This window comes from Lithobates pipiens, unplaced genomic scaffold (assembly GCF_037356315.1).
Source record: "Lithobates pipiens isolate NorthernLeopardFrog02 unplaced genomic scaffold, aLitPip1_a1.2 Scaffold_16, whole genome shotgun sequence".
NCBI classification, from domain to species: Eukaryota; Metazoa; Chordata; class Amphibia; order Anura; family Ranidae; genus Lithobates; species Lithobates pipiens.
This window is the reverse complement of record NW_027507748.1, coordinates 203,341,602-203,360,587: the sequence shown is the minus strand read 5'-3', so window position 1 is coordinate 203,360,587 and position 18,986 is coordinate 203,341,602. Positions and strand designations below refer to the sequence as shown.

At 44.5% G+C, this 18,986-nt stretch overlaps 1 protein-coding gene across 1 annotated transcript in view; it reads right to left on the bottom strand.

Moving 5' to 3' along the window:
* Positions 1–18,680, bottom strand: part of LOC143982305 (amine oxidase [flavin-containing] A-like) — a 191,597-nt gene extending 172,917 nt beyond the window's left edge. The window contains exon 1 of the mRNA XM_077480914.1: positions 18,515–18,680. Coding sequence (XP_077337040.1) covers positions 18,515–18,560 — 46 coding nt within the window. The 5' untranslated portion in view covers positions 18,561–18,680. The remainder of the gene's footprint in view (positions 1–18,514) is intronic.
* Positions 18,681–18,986: the final 306 nt, after the last annotated feature.

Genomic DNA, 18,986 nt, shown 5'->3' with positions numbered 1-18,986 from the left:
ACTGGATTTTAAACAGTCTACACACATTTTTAATGTTTTACATAGCTATACCTGCAAAAGGGGCCAGCCTGAAATGATCTATCAGGACCTAATTTTCTGACTAAAGTTCCACTTTAACCACTTCAGCCCCAGACCATTTTGCTGGCCAAAGACCAGACCACTTTTTGCGATTCGGCACTGCGTCGCTTTAACTGACAATTGCGCTGTCATGCGACGTGGCTCCCAAACAAAATTGACATCCTTTTTTTTCCCACAAATAGAGCTTTCTTTCGGTGATATTTGATCACCCCTGCGGTTTTAAAAAAAAAACACATTATTTTTTACTTTTTGTTATAATAAATATCCCCCAAAAATATATAAAATAACTTTTTTTCCCCTCAGTTTAGGCCAATACGTATTCTTCTACATATTTTTGGTAAAAAAAATCACAATAAGCGATTATTGATTGGTTTGCGCAAAAGTTATTGCGTTTACAAAATAGGGGATAGTTTTATGGCATTTTTATTATTAATATTTTTTTTTTACTAGTAATGGCGGCGATCAGCGAATTTTATTGTGACAGCGACATTATGGCGGACACATCGGACATTTTTGACACATTTTTGGGACCATTGTCATTTATACAGCAATCACTGCTATATAAATGCAGTGATTCCTGTGTAAATGACACTGGCAGTGAAAGGGTTAACCAGTGGGTGGCAGTGTAGGGGTTAAGTGTTTCTAGGGGTGTGTTACTAACTGTTGGGGGATGGGCTTTCATTTAGTGAACACTGATCTTTGCTCCAATCACATGGAGCAGAGATCAGCGTCACTAGTTGCTATGCAGAACGGGGAGATGCTGTTTACAATGGCATCTCTCCGTTCAGCCGCCCTGTGAGACGATCGCAGGTATGCCCGCGGCGATCGAGTCCGCGGGATCCGCGACCGGACTCAAAGGGGGTCCCGACCGGCACGCGAGCAGGGCGGCATTGAAGATTGGATGTACATGTACGCCAATATGCCACCCTTACAGAGACAGCTAAAAAAGTTAATGGAGTTCATGAAGCTAGGTCTGCCAAGTGACGCTGATCCAGGAACTATCAAATCAAAGGTCAATCAGCCACAGCTCAAGGAAGCCACAGCTACTGGAAGAACTCTACCATTGCAGGGAAACCTGGTTCAGAATGGCTGAATCAAACGACCCCATTTTGCCATTTGACTAAATATCCTTTTTCATAATTGTCTGTAGAAATCATAATTCAAAGATATTAATCTCCCTGGTGGTATTCCCGAGTCTGGCTCAGGTTGGAATTCCAGTACCATTAGCGGTAACCCCGAGCCAGGCTCAGGATTGCATCGCAGGATACAGGGGAAGTTACTTACCTTGTCCCCTGGATCCTGCGATGTCTCCCCGCTGTGTGTGCGAGCTGTCTCCTAGCTCGATTCACACAATGCCGAGTTCCGCCGGGCTCTGTTCCCTGAGAGCGCTGCGACGCACGGGGACGGAGAAGGGCGCCAAATTCAAAAAATGAAAAACATAATACATATACAGTACACTGTAATCTTACAGATTACAGTACTATATTATCATTATTATTATTATTCAGGATTTATATAGCGCCAACAGTTTGCGCTTTACAATATGAGGGCAGACAGTACACTTACAGTATATAAAAAATGACACATCCCCTTTGTCCCTAGTGGTCTGTGCAGTGCCCTGCATGCACTTTTACATTATAAATACTGTTTTTTCTGCCTGGAATTTGGAAATTGTCCATAGCAACCAAAAAGTGTCCCTTTATGTCAAAAGTGGCTTTAGACCAGTTAGAAAACAGCGATAATAAATTAGAATCACTCGCAGAATTGAGCGATAGCGATTTGTGGGGAAATTCGTCATCAAACACTGAAAAGTAATGACAGCGACAATTCTGCAACTAAGCAAATTTCAGTGTTTTTGATTTGATTACATTATTGAATAATTTTTATTATTGTATTATTATTTGTTATAAATATTTATAGTTATTTATTAGATTATAATTTATGATTCATTTTTCAAACTCTATCATACCCGGGATGTCTACTAGACACTTTAAGTGAGTTATTCCTAAGAATTACAGGCCTTACAATATAAAATGCCAAATTTCCATGCAAAATAATTCAGTACCACTTTCAGCACCAAAAATCTGAAATACTCATAACGCCAGGGAGGTTAAAGTGAAATTAAAAAGAGAAAGTGGGAGGGCCAGCATTTGCCATGAAGTGAAATTATGCAAGTGCAGTTGGACTAATTTTTCCCAGAGTTTAGTGAATGTGGCAAAGCTCTGCTGATTTCCATCATCCATGTACAATCAAAAAGGCTGTTTACCTTTTTATTTTCCTTGCACCCAACTGGGTGCACCTCATTTACTAAGATCTGGGAAAAGGAGTGCAACTGCAACTGCAAAGTTTGCCTTTAGTAAATCAATCGTCTTTTATAACAATCCTACCTATCAGAATTTTCAAAAAGAAAATGTAATTAATACACCTGTCTCCCATTTGGTGAGTGTGCACTTTGTGAGGTCAGGTAGCTCATAGCCAACAAATATCCCTGACAGCCAAGGTAAGGAAAGTCAAATGAGAGCGAAATGGAAAGTTCTCATACATACAATACGTCTGGGTGTTTATAAAAATGAAAGACTGAATTCCAGCAGAAGCCTAGATATAAATGCTTCTGTTCAAGCTTTTCACCTTGCACTACGTGCGTGGTGCTCTGTTTATGTTCTTATTAAAGTTCAATATCCAAGGCTAAAGTGCAGTAAGACTAGAATTATAGGCCATGCCATAAAAAGGAAAAACGAGAGCTGAAGTGTTAAGCATCGAAGGATAAAATCTGAGCAAATTACAAGATTGGGATAATTGTATGCACACCTGTTTCTGAATGCAGTTTTCGATATAGATACGTCTTACGTGTTTTGAATATAAATATGAATAATAGACATACATAAGTCACACTGACGCAAGAACCTTTTCAGGAGCTGTACTAACTTCCATTTCATTTCATGGTATTCTAGAATTAGGATAGTGGACATATTTACAACTAGCAACAAACATATTTCGATTTCTCCTACATGTAATCTGTTAATTTTGGCAGCACATTTTTCTGAAGGGCGTGTGCCAGGATCTTGTCTTGCATACAAACTGTACACAATTGTCGTGCCACAAACACAAACATAGTGACGTACTACGAGGAATTTCAGCTCTTGATCGCCACCCTTTGGACACCTTCTGCTAATGTTGTGTTTGGTGAACATTGATTCCGAGCATGCGTGTTTGTACTTTCAACTTATGTGTGACGGGATTGTGTACAGACGATAGGAAAATTTGACAACAGACCGCTGACCGCCGAAAATTTACTAGCCTGCCATCCAACAATTGTTTGGCAGAAAGTTGGACAACAATTGTCTGATGGAGCGTACTAATGGTCGGATTTTAGGCCAGCAGTCTGTCATCACACAATTCCCTGACGAAAATCTGATTGTGTGTACGAGGCTTTAGTCTTAGGACTAAAATGGCATTTTAGTTTTAGTCCCGTTTTAGTCTTCTGCAATTGTTTTAGTTTTAGTCGTATTTAGTCGACTAAATCTTCAGTGCATTTTAGTCGACTAAAATCTCCAGTACATTTTAGTCGATTAAAACTAATTTTAGTTGTCTAAAATCGAATGGGCGTAATTAAATTGTAATGCATTAGTTAACCTTTCTCCACAATTCCCAAACTCATTATATACTGCTGGAGTGTAAAATATAATATGTTATTATTTATGGTATTGAGGTATGAACATGCAGTGTTTTTTTAAGTCAAATTTCAATTTAGTTTTAGTCATAGTCTTTTAACTAAATGGCATTTTAGTTTTAGTCCCATTTTAGTTTTAGTCGTATTTTAGTCATCTCAATTGTTTTAGTTGCATTTTAGTTGACTAAAATAGAACAGGTATTCATTTAGTCGACGAAAATGTTTTAGTAGTTTTAGTCGACGATAAAAATCAGTAAAAACAGGGGCAGCCAGAGGACTGTAAAAGCAGGCAGTTGGGCAATGATTTTACTGCCCCTTGACCTCTCACCTAAAGAAAGACAGAGGGGTTTATTTACTAAAACTGGAGAGTACAAAATCAGGCTCATTTCTGCATAGAAACCAACCAGCTTCCAGGATACTGAACAAGCTGCAGTTAGCAGCTGATTGGCTACCATGCACAGCTGCACCAGATTCTGAGTGCTCCAGTTTTGGTAAATCTACCCCATAGTGCCGCTCAGGACTGTACATGCCACAGCCATGAAGCTTTGCACTGCATCTGGACAGCATAGCAGCAAGTAGTTAGCAAGTCTGCCTAGCAGCATTAGGGTTGTTGGTTTGTCATCCCAACCAAGGCACTACAATCCCAACCAAGGTACTACCTACATGGAGTTTGCATTTTCTAAATTTTCTTGCATTTTCTCCAAAAAGGGCGTCAATTTTGTTTGGGTAGAGCGTCACACAACTGCGCAATTGTCAGTTAAAGGGATGCAGTGCCGTATCGCAAAAAAGGGCTTGGTCATTCAGGGTGCATTTGTTTGCCTGATAAGACAACACGATACAGTTTGTCTCCAATTTTCTTTTGGGTCTTAAAGCGGGAGTCCACCGGGACTCCGCGTTTTTTTTTTTTTTTTAAAAGCCAGCAGCTACAAATACTGCAGCTGCTGACTTTTAAAATAGTGACACTTACCTGTCCAGCGCGCCCGCGATGTCGGCACCCGAAGCCGATCGCTAGGTCGTCTGTCGGGTCCTGCCGCCGCCATCTTGGGTATGGGAATCAGGAAATGGAGCCTTTCGGCTTCATTTCCCGGTTCCCTACTGCGCATGCGCGAATTGCGCTGCGCAATAAGGACGCTCCCCGCTGCCTCTGGGAGCTGTGTGTTTCCCAGCAAGCAGCGGGGCACTTGCGGGAAGGGGCGGGCACTTGCGGAAAGGGGCGTAAGTTACGCCCCTTTCCGCAGAGAGCTGTCCCGGAAGTGGGTGCAGTTACCTGGATTATCCAGGTAACTGCACCCCCCTCCCCCCTGAAAGGTGCCGATTGTGGCACCGGAGGGGGGGAGGGTTCCGATGAGCGGAAGGTCCACTTTAGGGTGGACCTCCGCTTTAATGGAAGGTGGGTGTATACCATGACTATTTACTTTATTTCTTATCAATGTTGTCTCTTATAATACATAAATGGATACATTGAAGGGATTGTTTATATCCACAACTGGAAATAAGATTTAACCATTTAGCAACAATGTTTTTTGCTGTTTGGGCTTAGATGTATTAGCATGCTTTTTTCTTTACTTTTTTCTTCTCTCTGAAGTTTTCTTGTAGTAGATTCCTCTCTTTACATATGAGTTGCAAATCAATGCTTTTAGGAGCTTTGTAACTATGAAAGATTTTTCATATATAGGATTTGATTATCATGTGCTGAATTGGATATCCATTCGACACACTTTCTATTTATTATTTTTGTTTTTTTCTTAGATCTCTGTGTGGATGTGTTATCCACCACCTTTGGTTCCTTGGCACAGTCCGGTTTGCGCCTCTGGGCGGTGACCCATCAATAAATTTGGAATTCGGCAGAAAATCTTTACTTTTGTATATATAGAGGCAAGATCCCCGGAGCTGTGCAATAAACTATTTTAACCCTTGTGTGTTGTGTTTTTTTTTTTTTTACTTTTTTTCACAGGTGAATGGGTAGGGGTACATTGTACCCCATACTCATTCACATAGGGTGGGGGGCCGGGATCCAGGGACCCCCTTATTAAAGGGGACTCATGGATTCTGATAAGCCCCCCGCCCGCAGACCCCGACAACCAATGGCCAGGGTTGTCGGGAAGAGGCCCTTTTCCTCATCAACATGGGGACAAGGTGCTTTGGGTTGGTACAGCCTGGTACAGCTCAGGAGGGGGGGGGGGGGGCGCTCGCTCGTCCCAACCCCCTTTCCTGGCCGGCCGGGTAGCGTGCTCGGATAAGGGTCTGGTATGGACCTAGGGGGCATAGGGATTCCGGCGTGGGGATTCCCCTTTAAGTCCATACCAGGTGACGGGGCCAGCGATTCCTCCTTTACTGGCCCCGGCTATCTGGAGACGCGCTCAAAATGAGCAGACTTTTCTCTGGGTGGGAAAAGTCCATTCATTTCAAAAGTACGGCGAACTGGCACACACATGGCTGTACTGTGCGCCGAAATGTCCGACTTTTGGGTAAAAAAAAGTCCGCTGGAGCCTACACACGGGCGGATTGTCTGGCGGACTTGAGTCCGCTGGACTTTTCCACCGGATTGTTTGATTGTGTGTACGAGGCATTAGTCCTTTTAGATCAAAGGGATGAACTTCTGTCTGTAAACGAGGGCAGTTTAACCACTTAAAAACAAATCCTTTTTCTGACGTTTGTTGCTTACAAGTTAAAATCAGTATTTTCTGCTAGAAAATTACTTAGAACCCCCAAACATTATATATATATATATATATATATATATATATATATATATATATATATATATATATATATTTTTTTTAGCAGAGACCCTAGAGAATAAAATGGCGGTTGTTGCAATATTTATGTCACACTGTATTTGTGCAGTGGTCTTTCAAACACAATTTTTTTGGAAAAAACACCCTTTAATATGCTAATAAAAAAATAAACAGTAAATTTAGCCCATTTTATTATTATTTTTGTATAATGTAAAAGATGATGTTACGCCGCGAGAATTGTGACCTTTATTCTAAGCAAACAAATCATGATTCTCATTTTGGCTAGAATTGTGCAGCTCTAAGAGACGCTTTTAAAGTTCTAAGCCTTCCCCTCCCTGAACAAATACACAAAGAAATTTGGCTGGAGTCCTACTTAAAAAGCAATCCTGAGCCAAAATAGACATAAACAGCATTGTATATTCCTAACATGGACCTAAAATCTAAAAGCAAACAAAGCAAAGTCCCATGGAAGATACTGAAGCTAAATAAAAAACTGGATGAGCAGCACTTCCCGGTCAGTTGTTTAGGCCTTCCAGATACAAATGTCCTCAGACCTCTTCCCTTCTAATCTGTCCAATGCTTTTGTTTTCTTCAAAAATGTGGGAACAATGTGTATTGATCCATACCTCCATTATCATTTGAAGTATTTCAGAACAAAAAGCTAAATGTAACCATATTTACATACATAGTTACATATAGAGGTCGACCGATATGGGTTTTTCTCTGGCCGATGCCGAAATTTTGAAATCGCAGCGCCGATGGCCGATATATGATGCCGATTTTTTTAGGTTGATATGTTAGGTCGATTTTTTTTTTTCCTTTTTTTTTTCCCCCTTCATCTCATAAACAGACACCTTTCACACTGGGGCATTTTTCAGGCGCTTTTGGGCTAAAAATAGCGCCTGTAAAGTGCCTGCAAAATGGCTCCCCAGCAGTCTGTGTGAAAGCTCAAGTGCTTTCACACTGAGGCAATGCACTGGCAGGATGTTAAAAAAAAGTCCTGCAAGCAGCATCTTTGGTGCAGTGTGTGCCACTCCTCCACCACTCCTGCCCATTGAAATGAATGGGCACCGCTGCCGAAGCACCCGCAATGCGATTTGGCAGCGACGCTTCACGGGTCGCATTTAACCCCTTCCTCTGCCGCTAGCTGGGTTATAAGTGCCCCACTAGCAGCCTAAAATGACGGTAAAGCGCTGCTAAAACTAGCAGCATTTTACCGTCAACGCCTGCCTGCTCCAGTGTGAAAGCAGCCTTAAAGTAATAAGTGATACAGCAAATTTCTTACATTTAAACATTTATTAAACAAAACAAAGCTCCAATCAGTTCACTTGTATGTATAAATTTTAATTTAGATAAAAAAAGCTATATATTAAATGCACAAAAACAGGTAATCAAAACTTTTGGATGAAAAAAATGGGCTAACTTTACTGTTTTATTTTTTTGTTAAAAAAAAAATTGCAAAAAAAATTGCGTTAGAAAGACCTCTGCGCAAATACCGTGTGACATAAAATATTGCAACAACCACTATATATAATTTTAGGGGGTTCTAAGTGATTTTCTACCAGAAAATACAGGATTTTTACTTGTAAGCAACAAGTGTCAGAAAAGATTTAGTCTTTAAATGGTTAAATTGAGAACTCCTACACACAGAGTTCAGTTCACTCATAAGTATAAACATTGTATCTTTTTGGTCTTTTCTTGGCAGACTGCCCAGATAAGAGACAAATCTCCACTGAAGACTTCAGACAACTTGCATTGACTTCTATTACAGAAGTCATTTGCAAGTCGCGTTGAAGGCCTCATTCAGACGAGGCGGATCCGCTTGCACGGAGTCTGCCTCTGTCCACTGGCTCAGTGGGAGTTCTCTTCGTTGATCTCCGCCGAACCGGTGGATGACAGGTCCCTCTCTGCTCACTGAGCGGGGAGGGGCTTGTCGAGCGCCGCAGGATTCTATGGAGAGATCGGATGAAAACGGACAGCATGCCCATTTTCATCAGATCTCACCCAATCCGATCCGCCAGAGACGGATCCGTATGTAGGGCCATCCGTCTGCTTTTGGCAGATCGGACCGGGTCGGATGTCAGCGGACATGTCACCGCTGACATCCGTCGCTCCATAGACTAGCATGGAGTGCCCATTCAGGTCCACTGTCAAAACTGACAGGCGGACCTGAACAGTCCAACAGTGTGAAAGGGGCCGAAGTTATAATGCCGATTAATTAAAAAACGCCAAATATCGGCCGATATATCGGTCGACCTCTAGTTACATAGTTAACCAGTGGTTCTAAAGGCCCAAAACCTTCTGTGTGCAGCAGCCCTAGCCCCCTAATACTTACCTGAGCCCCATCGTGATCCAGCAATGTGCACGAAAGTCTCGGCTCACTGAGGTTTCTCTCTTCACATTGGCTGTGACAGCAGCGGAAGCCATTGGCTCCTGCTGCTGTCAATCGCAGCTAGTGAGCCAATGAGATGAGAGAGGGGTGGGCTGAATGGAACAGAAGGATGGAAGAGTTCAAATATAAAAATGGTGGTGGTGAGGGGGGAACTGAAGGATGGAAGAATCAAATGGTAGATGTTAAGTTGGTCATTATGGAGTCCTGCGGGTGAGGGATATCAGAGGTACAGGATCCCCTGTGCTATGTACATGGCATGATTGGGGGTGTGATGGTCTTCTCCTGGCGTCCAGGGTTGGGGATGTCATAGTGCTTTAGTAATGCCCAGCCCGCCACTCTCCTCTCTCCTCCTGACTGATGTCAGTGGGGGATTCCCAGCCCTGCCCGCTGTACCTGTCAGATCACGAGAAGAGCGGCAGGTCAGGCAGTCACATTAGCGCCCAGGGCCACTCTAAAATGCGGTATGTAGCTACATATTTTTTAACAAACATGTACATTGGGGCACTTAATGTACTGTAAGACATGATTCAATAAGACATAGCTAGTTTAACACCAGTAAGTAAAGTACGTTGGGATCGCTCTCTCAGGAGAGGCAGGATGTCGGGATGACGTAATCCGCCAATTGATTAAATCAGTCGTAGCATCAATGCAGAATTGCGGACAGCTGAATCGCGATGCATCGATGCTATGATTATATTCAACACCCCTACTGGTCATATTGATCACATGATACCCCAGCCGCTCACAAGCAGCAGGGTCCCAAGCACCATAGTCCACTGTGTCCACTGAACACAGCGGTCATGTGACTATGCCACTGCACACCCTAGAGGGTGGGCTGCGGGCATGTGCCGAGCGACGTACCAGTACGTTGCTTAGCCTGGAGCTACCACCGATCTGTGTAAATGTACTGTAGGCATGCGGAAAGTGGTTAAATGCCCATTTTTACTTACCTTATACTGCAGACACTTGATGCTGGAGCTGGGTCCTTCTTTGGGTGTTCATGTCTAATCGTAGACACTTCCTATATTATGTCCATCGGCTGGGTACCCTCGGGTTCCAGAAGAGGAAGATGGAGGGACTGGTGACCTCATGGTGGGAATTGCAGCTTTGGATCTATGGTCCCCCACCCTGAACTGGCAGCAGCAAGGGACCTATCCAGCTTCACAAAGTAAGGGAAAAAATTGCATTGGTTAGAGAGGGATGGGAGGAAGGAATGGTAAAAAAAAAAAATTGTCCTAGAATGGGGTTTTTAAAAGCCCATCTCTGGGAAACTCAAAAATGATGCCTTGCAATGGGGTTGGATTGCAAGGGTTTTGTCTGTTTAGGTCTAGGAACAAAAAAAGAAGGTCGACTTACCTGATCTGTTTCTCCTCTGAACCAGTCCTTGCATCATTTTCTCCCCCCCGTGCTCCAGGGGTCTAAGGTCCTGACATCATCACACCCAATGCAGGTCCAAAGCCCTCCATTTGATGTAATTATGCCAAGGGACAGTACACCACCAGAGTGTAGGTGAGCGCCGCCTACTGGCAGAGGGGAGGATTGGGTAAGTTAAAGTGCTTTTACTCTCCCCTAGACTCTCTCCCCTAGACCAGGGATATGCAATTAGCGGACCTCCAGCTGTTGCAGAACTACAACTCCCATGAGGCATAACAAGACTCTGACAACCACAAGCATGACACTCAGAGGCAGAGTCATGATGGGACTTGTAGTTATGCAACAGCTGGAGGTCCGCTAATTGCATATCCCTGCCCTAGACTAAATTGAGCAGTTAACCCTTGCAGTGCCCATCTGCAAGGGAGGATATTCAACCTTCCCAGAGTTGCGCGTAAATCAAAGCAAACAAATAAAAATGTATTAAAAATGTAACGAACCTAACATTTAAAATCAATTCAAATCCTCTCCAGATCTCTCTGCCTATATAAGAAAGAAAACCCTGTCCAGGTGGTATTTACAGATATTTCTAGTAATGTTCTCATCAGTTATCATTCGCACAGCTCCATCCCTGTTAAAAATCTGTTTCTGGGCCAAACTTTGGCTAGTTTGCTAGATCTATCATCATTAGGCAATGGACTGGGCTTCTTGCCAGATGTTTCAGATGGTGACAACAGACGAATGTAATCGTTGAGCGGTAATGTTTGTAAAACAGACATGTACGCTCCAAACAGATCTGGACGTTATTACAGAAAAATTCACAGAGCTCCATTTGCTGACAACCATAACGCGGCGTACATAACACTGAGTTGACCTAGTAAGCACTCTGCACGTGTGCTGGACTTTGTGGCAGTGCAAAGGTTAACTTGTGTGATGACTTCCAGCATACGCTGCATCTGACAGCTCCAATAAAAGGCTGGACAGTGGATGATGGCATTAGAGAGCAAGAGAGTGCATCTCCACTTACTGCCTGTGTCTGCAGGGCAAGCAATACTCCCAGCTGGGATTTCTCATTACACATCTCTTATCTGACAGTTACAAGCCACGCACTCCCCTACAGATCTCTAGTCTGACAGTTACAAGGCACGCACTCTCTTACAGATCTCTAGTCTGACAGTTACAAACCACACACTCCCCTACAGATCTCTAGTCTGACAGTTCCAAGCCACGCACTCCCCTACAGATCTCTAGTCTGACAGTTACAAGCCACGTACTCCCCTACAGATCTCTAGTCTGACAGTTACAAGGCACGCACTCCCCTACAGATCTCTTATCTGACAGTTACAAGCCACGCACTCCCCTACAGATCTCTAGTCTGACAGTTACAAGCCACGCACTCCCCTACAGATCTCTTATCTGACAGTTACAAGCCACGCACTCCCCTACAGATCTCTTATCTGACAGTTACAAGCCACGCACTCTCCTACAGATCTCTTATCTGACAGTTACAAGCCACGCACTCCCCTACAGATCTCTTATCTGACAGTTACAAGCCACGCACTCCCCTACAGATCTCTAGTCTGACAGTTACAAGCCACGCACTCCCCTACAGATCTCTTATCTGACAGTTACAAGCCACGCACTCCCCTACAGATCTCTTATCTGACAGTTACAAGCCACGCACTCTCCTACAGATCTCTTATCTGACAGTTACAAGCCACGCACTCCCCTACAGATCTCTTATCTGACAGTTACAAGCCACGCACTCTCCTACAGATCTATTATCTGACAGTTACAAGCCACGCACTCCCCTACAGATCTATTATCTGACAGTTACAAGCCACGCACTCCCCTACAGATCTCTAGTCTGACAGTTACAAGCCACGCACTCCCCTACAGATCTCTAGTTTGGCCGCTACAAGCCACGCACTCCCCTACAGATCTCTTATCTGACAGTTACAAGCCATGCACTCCCCTACAGATCTCTAGTCTGACAGTTACAAGCCACGCACTCCCCTACAGATCTCTAGTTTGACCGCTACAAGCCACGCACTCCCCTACAGATCTCTAGTCTGACAGTTACAAGCCACGCACTCCCGTACAGATCTCTTATCTGACAGTTACAAGCCACACACTCTCCTACAGATCTCTTATCTGACAGTTACAAGCCACGCACTCCCCTACAGATCTCTTATCTGACAGTTACAAGCCACGCACTCCCCTACAGATCTCTTATCTGACAGTTACAAGCCACGCACTCCCCTACAGATCTCTAGTTTGACCACTACAAGCCACGCACTCCCCTACAGATCTCTTATCTGACAGTTACAAGTCACGCACTCCCCTACAGATCTCTAGTCTGACAGTTACAAACCACGCACTCCCCTACAGATCTCTAGTTTGACCGCTACAAGCCACGCACTCCCCTACAGATCTCTAGTCTGACAGTTACAAGCCACGCACTCCCCTACAGATCTCTTATCTGACAGTTACAAGCCACACACTCTCCTACAGATCTCTTATCTGACAGTTACAAGCCACGCACTCCCCTACAGATCTCTTATCTGACAGTTACAAGCCACGCACTCCCCTACAGATCTCTTATCTGACAGTTACAAGCCACGCACTCCCCTACAGATCTCTAGTCTGACAGTTACAAGCCACGCACTCCCCTACAGATCTCTAGTTTGACCGCTACAAGCCACGCACTCCCCTACAGATCTCTAGTCTGACAGTTACAAGCCACGCACTCCCCTACAGATCTCTTATCTGACAGTTACAAGCCACGCACTCTCCTACAGATCTATTATCTGACAGTTACAAGCCACGCACTCCCCTACAGATCTATTATCTGACAGTTACAAGCCACGCACTCCCCTACAGATCTCTAGTCTGACAGTTACAAGCCACGCACTCCTCTACAGATCTCTAGTTTGACCGCTACAAGCCACGCACTCCCCTACAGATCTCTTATCTGACAGTTACAAGCCATGCACTCCCCTACAGATCTCTAGTCTGACAGTTACAAGCCACGCACTCCCCTACAGATCTCTAGTTTGACCGCTACAAGCCACGCACTCCCCTACAGATCTCTAGTCTGACAGTTACAAGCCACGCACTCCCCTACAGATCTCTTATCTGACAGTTACAAGCCACACACTCTCCTACAGATCTCTTATCTGACAGTTACAAGCCACGCACTCCCCTACAGATCTCTTATCTGACAGTTACAAGCCACGCACTCCCCTACAGATCTCTTATCTGACAGTTACAAGCCACGCACTCCCCTACAGATCTCTAGTTTGACCGCTACAAGCCACGCACTCCCCTACAGATCTCTTATCTGACAGTTACAAGCCACGCACTCCCCTACAGATCTCTAGTCTGACAGTTACAAACCACGCACTCCCCTACAGATCTCTAGTTTGACCGCTACAAGCCACGCACTCCCCTACAGATCTCTAGTCTGACAGTTACAAGCCACGCACTCCCCTACAGATCTCTTATCTGACAGTTACAAGCCACACACTCTCCTACAGATCTCTTATCTGACAGTTACAAGCCACGCACTCCCCTACAGATCTCTTATCTGACAGTTACAAGCCACGCACTCCCCTACAGATCTCTTATCTGACAGTTACAAGCCACGCACTCCCCTACAGATCTCTAGTCTGACAGTTACAAGCCACGCACTCCCCTACAGATCTCTAGTTTGACCGCTACAAGCCACGCACTCCCCTACAGATCTCTAGTCTGACAGTTACAAGCCACGCACTCCCCTACAGATCTCTTATCTGACAGTTACAAGCCACGCACTCTCCTACAGATCTCTTATCTGACAGTTACAAGCCACGCACTCCCCTTCAGATCTCTTATCTGACAGTTACAAGCCACGCACTCTCCTACAGATCTCTTATCTGACAGTTACAAGCCACGCACTCTCCTACAGATCTCTTATCTGACAGTTACAAGCCACGCACTCCCCTTCAGATCTCTTATCTGACAGTTACAAGCCACGCACTCTCCTACAGATCTCTTATCTGACAGTTACAAGCCACGCACTCTCCTACAGATCTCTTATCTGACAGTTACAAGCCACGCACTCCCCTACAGATCTCTTATCTGACAGTTACAAGCCACGCACTCCCCTACAGATCTCTTATCTGACAGTTACAAGCCACGCACTCTCTTTCAGATCTCTAGTCTGACAGTTACAAACCACGCACTCTCTTTCAGATCTCTAGTCTGACAGTTACAAGCCACGCACTCCCTTACAGATCTCTTATCTGACAGTTACAAGCCACGCACTCCCCTACAGATCTCTTATCACAAGCCACACACTCTCTTATCACAAGCCACGCACTCCCCTACAGATCTCTAGTCTGACAGTTACAAGCCACGCACTCCCTTACAGATCTCTTATCTGACAGTTACAAGCCACGCACTCCCCTACAGATCTCTTATCACAAGCCACACACTCTCTTATCACAAGCCATGCACTCCCCTACAGATCTCTAGTCTGACAGTTACAAGGCACGCACTCCCCTACAGATCTCTAGTCTGACAGTTACAAGCCACGCACTCTCTTACAGATCTCTTATCTGACAGTTACAAGCCACGCACTCCCCTACAGATCTCTAGTCTGACAGTTACAAGCCACACAATCTCTAATGCAGCGTACTCACCGCCGTTTTTTCCGTCAGAATAAACTCTGATGGTCTTTCCGACAGAGTTCCACTGAAACGGACTTGCCTACACACGATCACACCAAAGTCCTTCGTTTAGAACGCAATGACATACTACAGGACTAGAAAAAGGAATTTCAATAGCCAGTAGCCAATAGCTGCCCTTGCATAGTTTTTGGTCCTTCGGAATAAAATACAGACAAACGGTTTTCCTGATAGGAATTGATTCAGTCGGAAAGAATTAAAACATGTTTTATTTCTAGGTCCGTCAGAATTTTTGAAAAAAAAAGTCAGATGAAGCCCACACACGATCGGAATATCCGATGAAGTGATTTCGTCTGACCTTTTCTGACGGAAAGTCCGACCGTGTGTAAACTGCATTACAGTTCTCTAGTCTGACCATTACAAGCCACGCACTCTCTAAGCCCTTGTACACACAGTCGGAAATTCCGTCGGAAAATGTCCGATCGGACCGTGTTGTCGGATAATCTGATCGTGTGTGGGCTCCATCTGACATTTTCCGTCGGAATGTCCGACCAACAAAGTTTGAGAGCTGGATATAAAATTTTCCGACAACATTATCCGATAGGACTTTGTCCGATCGTTTGTAGAGAATTCCAATCAGACAAAGTGCCACGCATGCTCAGATTAAATTACAAGACCAAAGCTATTGGCTACTAGCCTAAACGTAGTCCCGTCGTAACATACAAACGTCATCATGTTCTGAACGATCGGATTTTCCAACAACTTTGTCTGACCGTGTGTATGCAACACCAGTTTCTGACAAAATCTGTCTGAAAAAATCCGTCGGATTTTGTTGTCGGAATGTCCAACCGTGTGTACAAGGGCTTACAGATCTCTAGTCTGAGAGTTCCAAGCCACACACTCCCTTAGGATTAGTTCACACCATAGAAGCACAGTCCGGATGCATTCCAGATGCTTTTCTGCATGCAGGTTTTCTTTTATGTGTTTTTGATGCTTTCCAGTGCATTTTTGATGCAGTCCAGTGCATTTTTCTTAACCTGAAATAAGGACATGTGTGTTCCAGTGCATTTTTGGTGCATTTAGATGCGTTCCGGTGAGTTTTTGATGCATTTTACAGCGTTCCAGTACAGTCCAGTGCAAGAAAAATGCAGCATGTTCTACTTTTTTTGGAACTGGAACACACTGGAACTGCAAGCACTGGTGTGAACTGTGCCATTGAAAACCATATAACCTACTTTCCATGCATTTTTGATGCAGAAAAAAATGCACTGGACTGCATGTAATGTAAACTGGCCATTACAAATCTCTAGTCTGACAGTTGTCAACCACATGCTCTCTTGCAGGTCTCTACTTGCAAGCCACAGACTCCCTTACAGATCTCTAGTCTAACAGTTGCAAGCCACACACTCCCTTAAGCCCTGTACACACGATCAGAAAATCGTACGTAAAATTCTGCTATCGAATAGATCGTATGATAATCGGATCGTTAGTACAGAGCTTTCGAGAGCTGATGGGGACAGTTCATCTGATATTATTCTATTGGACATGCACAGAAATTTTTCGCCAGATCGTACGATTTTCGTATAATCAGTACAGCTTTGAAAATGCAACACAAATGCATTACAACACATGACATCACTTCCGATTTTTTTATTCTGTCATACGAGAATTTTCGTGACTTTAGTAAACGCATCAGATTCGACTTGAAATTAGCGTGCAAAAAAAAAACGGCCGATCATTTGTCCGATAATTGGATTGTGTGTACCAGGCATTACAGATCCCTATCTGACAGTTGCAAGCCACACACTACCCTACAGATCTCTACGCTGACAGTTGTATGCCACACACTCCCCTAGGGCTTGTTCACACCATACTGGCAGAAAAGCTGATGGAAACTGGCGCACAGTTTTCACTTGCAGAGACATGTTTACATCAGTTTTCATGCACGCTTTAATTCGTTTCATACACAGTGCAGATTCCTGGGCAGAAAAAAATCTGCTAGTGATACTAGTGTTGTGAACAGGGCACATAGAGAACCATTGATTTGGTTGTGCCTTTGCAGAATGCATGCAGAGAAAGCGAGTTCTCTGTGCACTGGTGTGAATGAGACCTTACAGATCTCTACCCTGACAGCTGCAAAGCGCAAACTCTCTTACAGATCTCTAGTTACAAGCCACACACTCCCCTAGAGATCTCCTATCTGACAGTTGAAAGCCACAGACTCCCTTGCAGATCTCTAGTATGACAGTTGCATGCCACACACTCCTTTACAGATCTCTAGACTAGGGGTCTCAAACTGACAGCCCTCTAGCTGTTGTCAACCACGCACTGCCTTACATATCTCAGGACTGACAGTTGCATGCCACACACTCCCTTACAGATAGTCTGACAGTTGCATGCCACACACTCCCTTACAGATAGTCTGACAGTTGCATGCCACACACTCCCTTACAGATAGTCTGACAGTTGCATGCCACTCACTCCTTTACAGATCTCTAGACCAGGGGTCTCAAACTGACAACCCTCCAGCTGTTGCAAAACTACAAGTCCCATGAGGCATTGCAAGGTTGTTACAAGCATGATGGGACTAGTTTCACAACAGCTAGAGGGACGCCAGTTTGAGACCCCTGCTCTAGACTGATAGTTGCATGCCACACACTCCTATACAGATCTCTAGACTAGCAGTTACATGCCACACACTATCTTACAGATCACTAGTCTGACAGTTTCATGCCACACACTCCTTTATAGGTCTCTAGACTGGCAGTTACATGCCACACACTCCTTTACAGATCTCTAGACTGGCAGTTACATGCCACACACTCCTTTACAGATCTCTAGACTGGCAGTTACATGCCACACACTCCTTTACAGATCTCTAGACTGGCAGTTACATGCCACACACTCCTTTACAGATCTCTAGTCTGGCAGTTGTCAACCACACACTATCTTACAGATCTGTAGACTGACAGTTGATGCCACACACTCCTTTACAGATCTCTAGACTGGCAGTTACATGCCACACACTCCTTTACAGATCTCTAGACTGGCAGTTACATGTCACACACTCCTTTACAGATCTCTAGACTGGCAGTTACATGCCACACACTCCTTTACAGATCTCTAGACTGGCAGTTACATGTCACACACTCCTTTACAGATCTCTAGACTGGCAGTTACATGTCACACACTCCTTTACAGATCTCTAGACTGGCAGTTACATGCCACACACTCCTTTACAGATCTCTAGTCTGACAGTTGTCAACCACACACTATCTTACAGATCTCTAGACTGACAGTTGATGCCACACACTCCTTTAGAGATCTCTAGACTGGCAGTTGATGCCACACACTTCTTTACAGATCTCTAGTCTGACAGTTGATGCCATGCACTCCTTTACAGATCTCTAGACTGGCAGTTACATGCCACACACTCCTTTACAGATCTCTAGACAGGCAGTTACATGCCGCACACTCCTTTACAGATCTCTAGACTGGCAGTTACATGCCATGCACTTCCAAACAGCATGCGATGTGCTGAATCTGATAGAAGAAGAGTGGAGAGAACATATGATCACATCCACAATGACCAGACCTGAGATGCCTCCACCGATGACAATGACATCATACGCGTTGCTCATGGCTGCTGTGAGTCTTCTCTCCCTGGCAGGATACAATCATGGACAAGTCACTGAACACACAGTAATGATTTCTCTGTACTGGGCAATGCTGGCACACAGAGGGATAGCACAGCCCCTCCCTCGTCACGCCCTCATTGTGTTACTTAAAGCGCTGCAATTGGTCAGACTGTCCTCCAGAGCTCGACTGCCCCTCCTTTTGTGGAAGCAAACAGGTCAGGGTGGGGGCGGCCGCGTGCTGCTGATTGGCTGATTCTTTGCCCATTGAAAAAAGTACCGATGTGTGTGTATATGTGTGTGTGTGTATATATATGTGTGTGTGTGTGTGTGTGTGTGCGTGTGTGTGTGTGTGTGTGTGTGGAGTTCAGTCGGAGTCCATCCACCTCAGAAGTTTACTCCGTAGAAATTTGGATGTTGTGACAGGAAGGG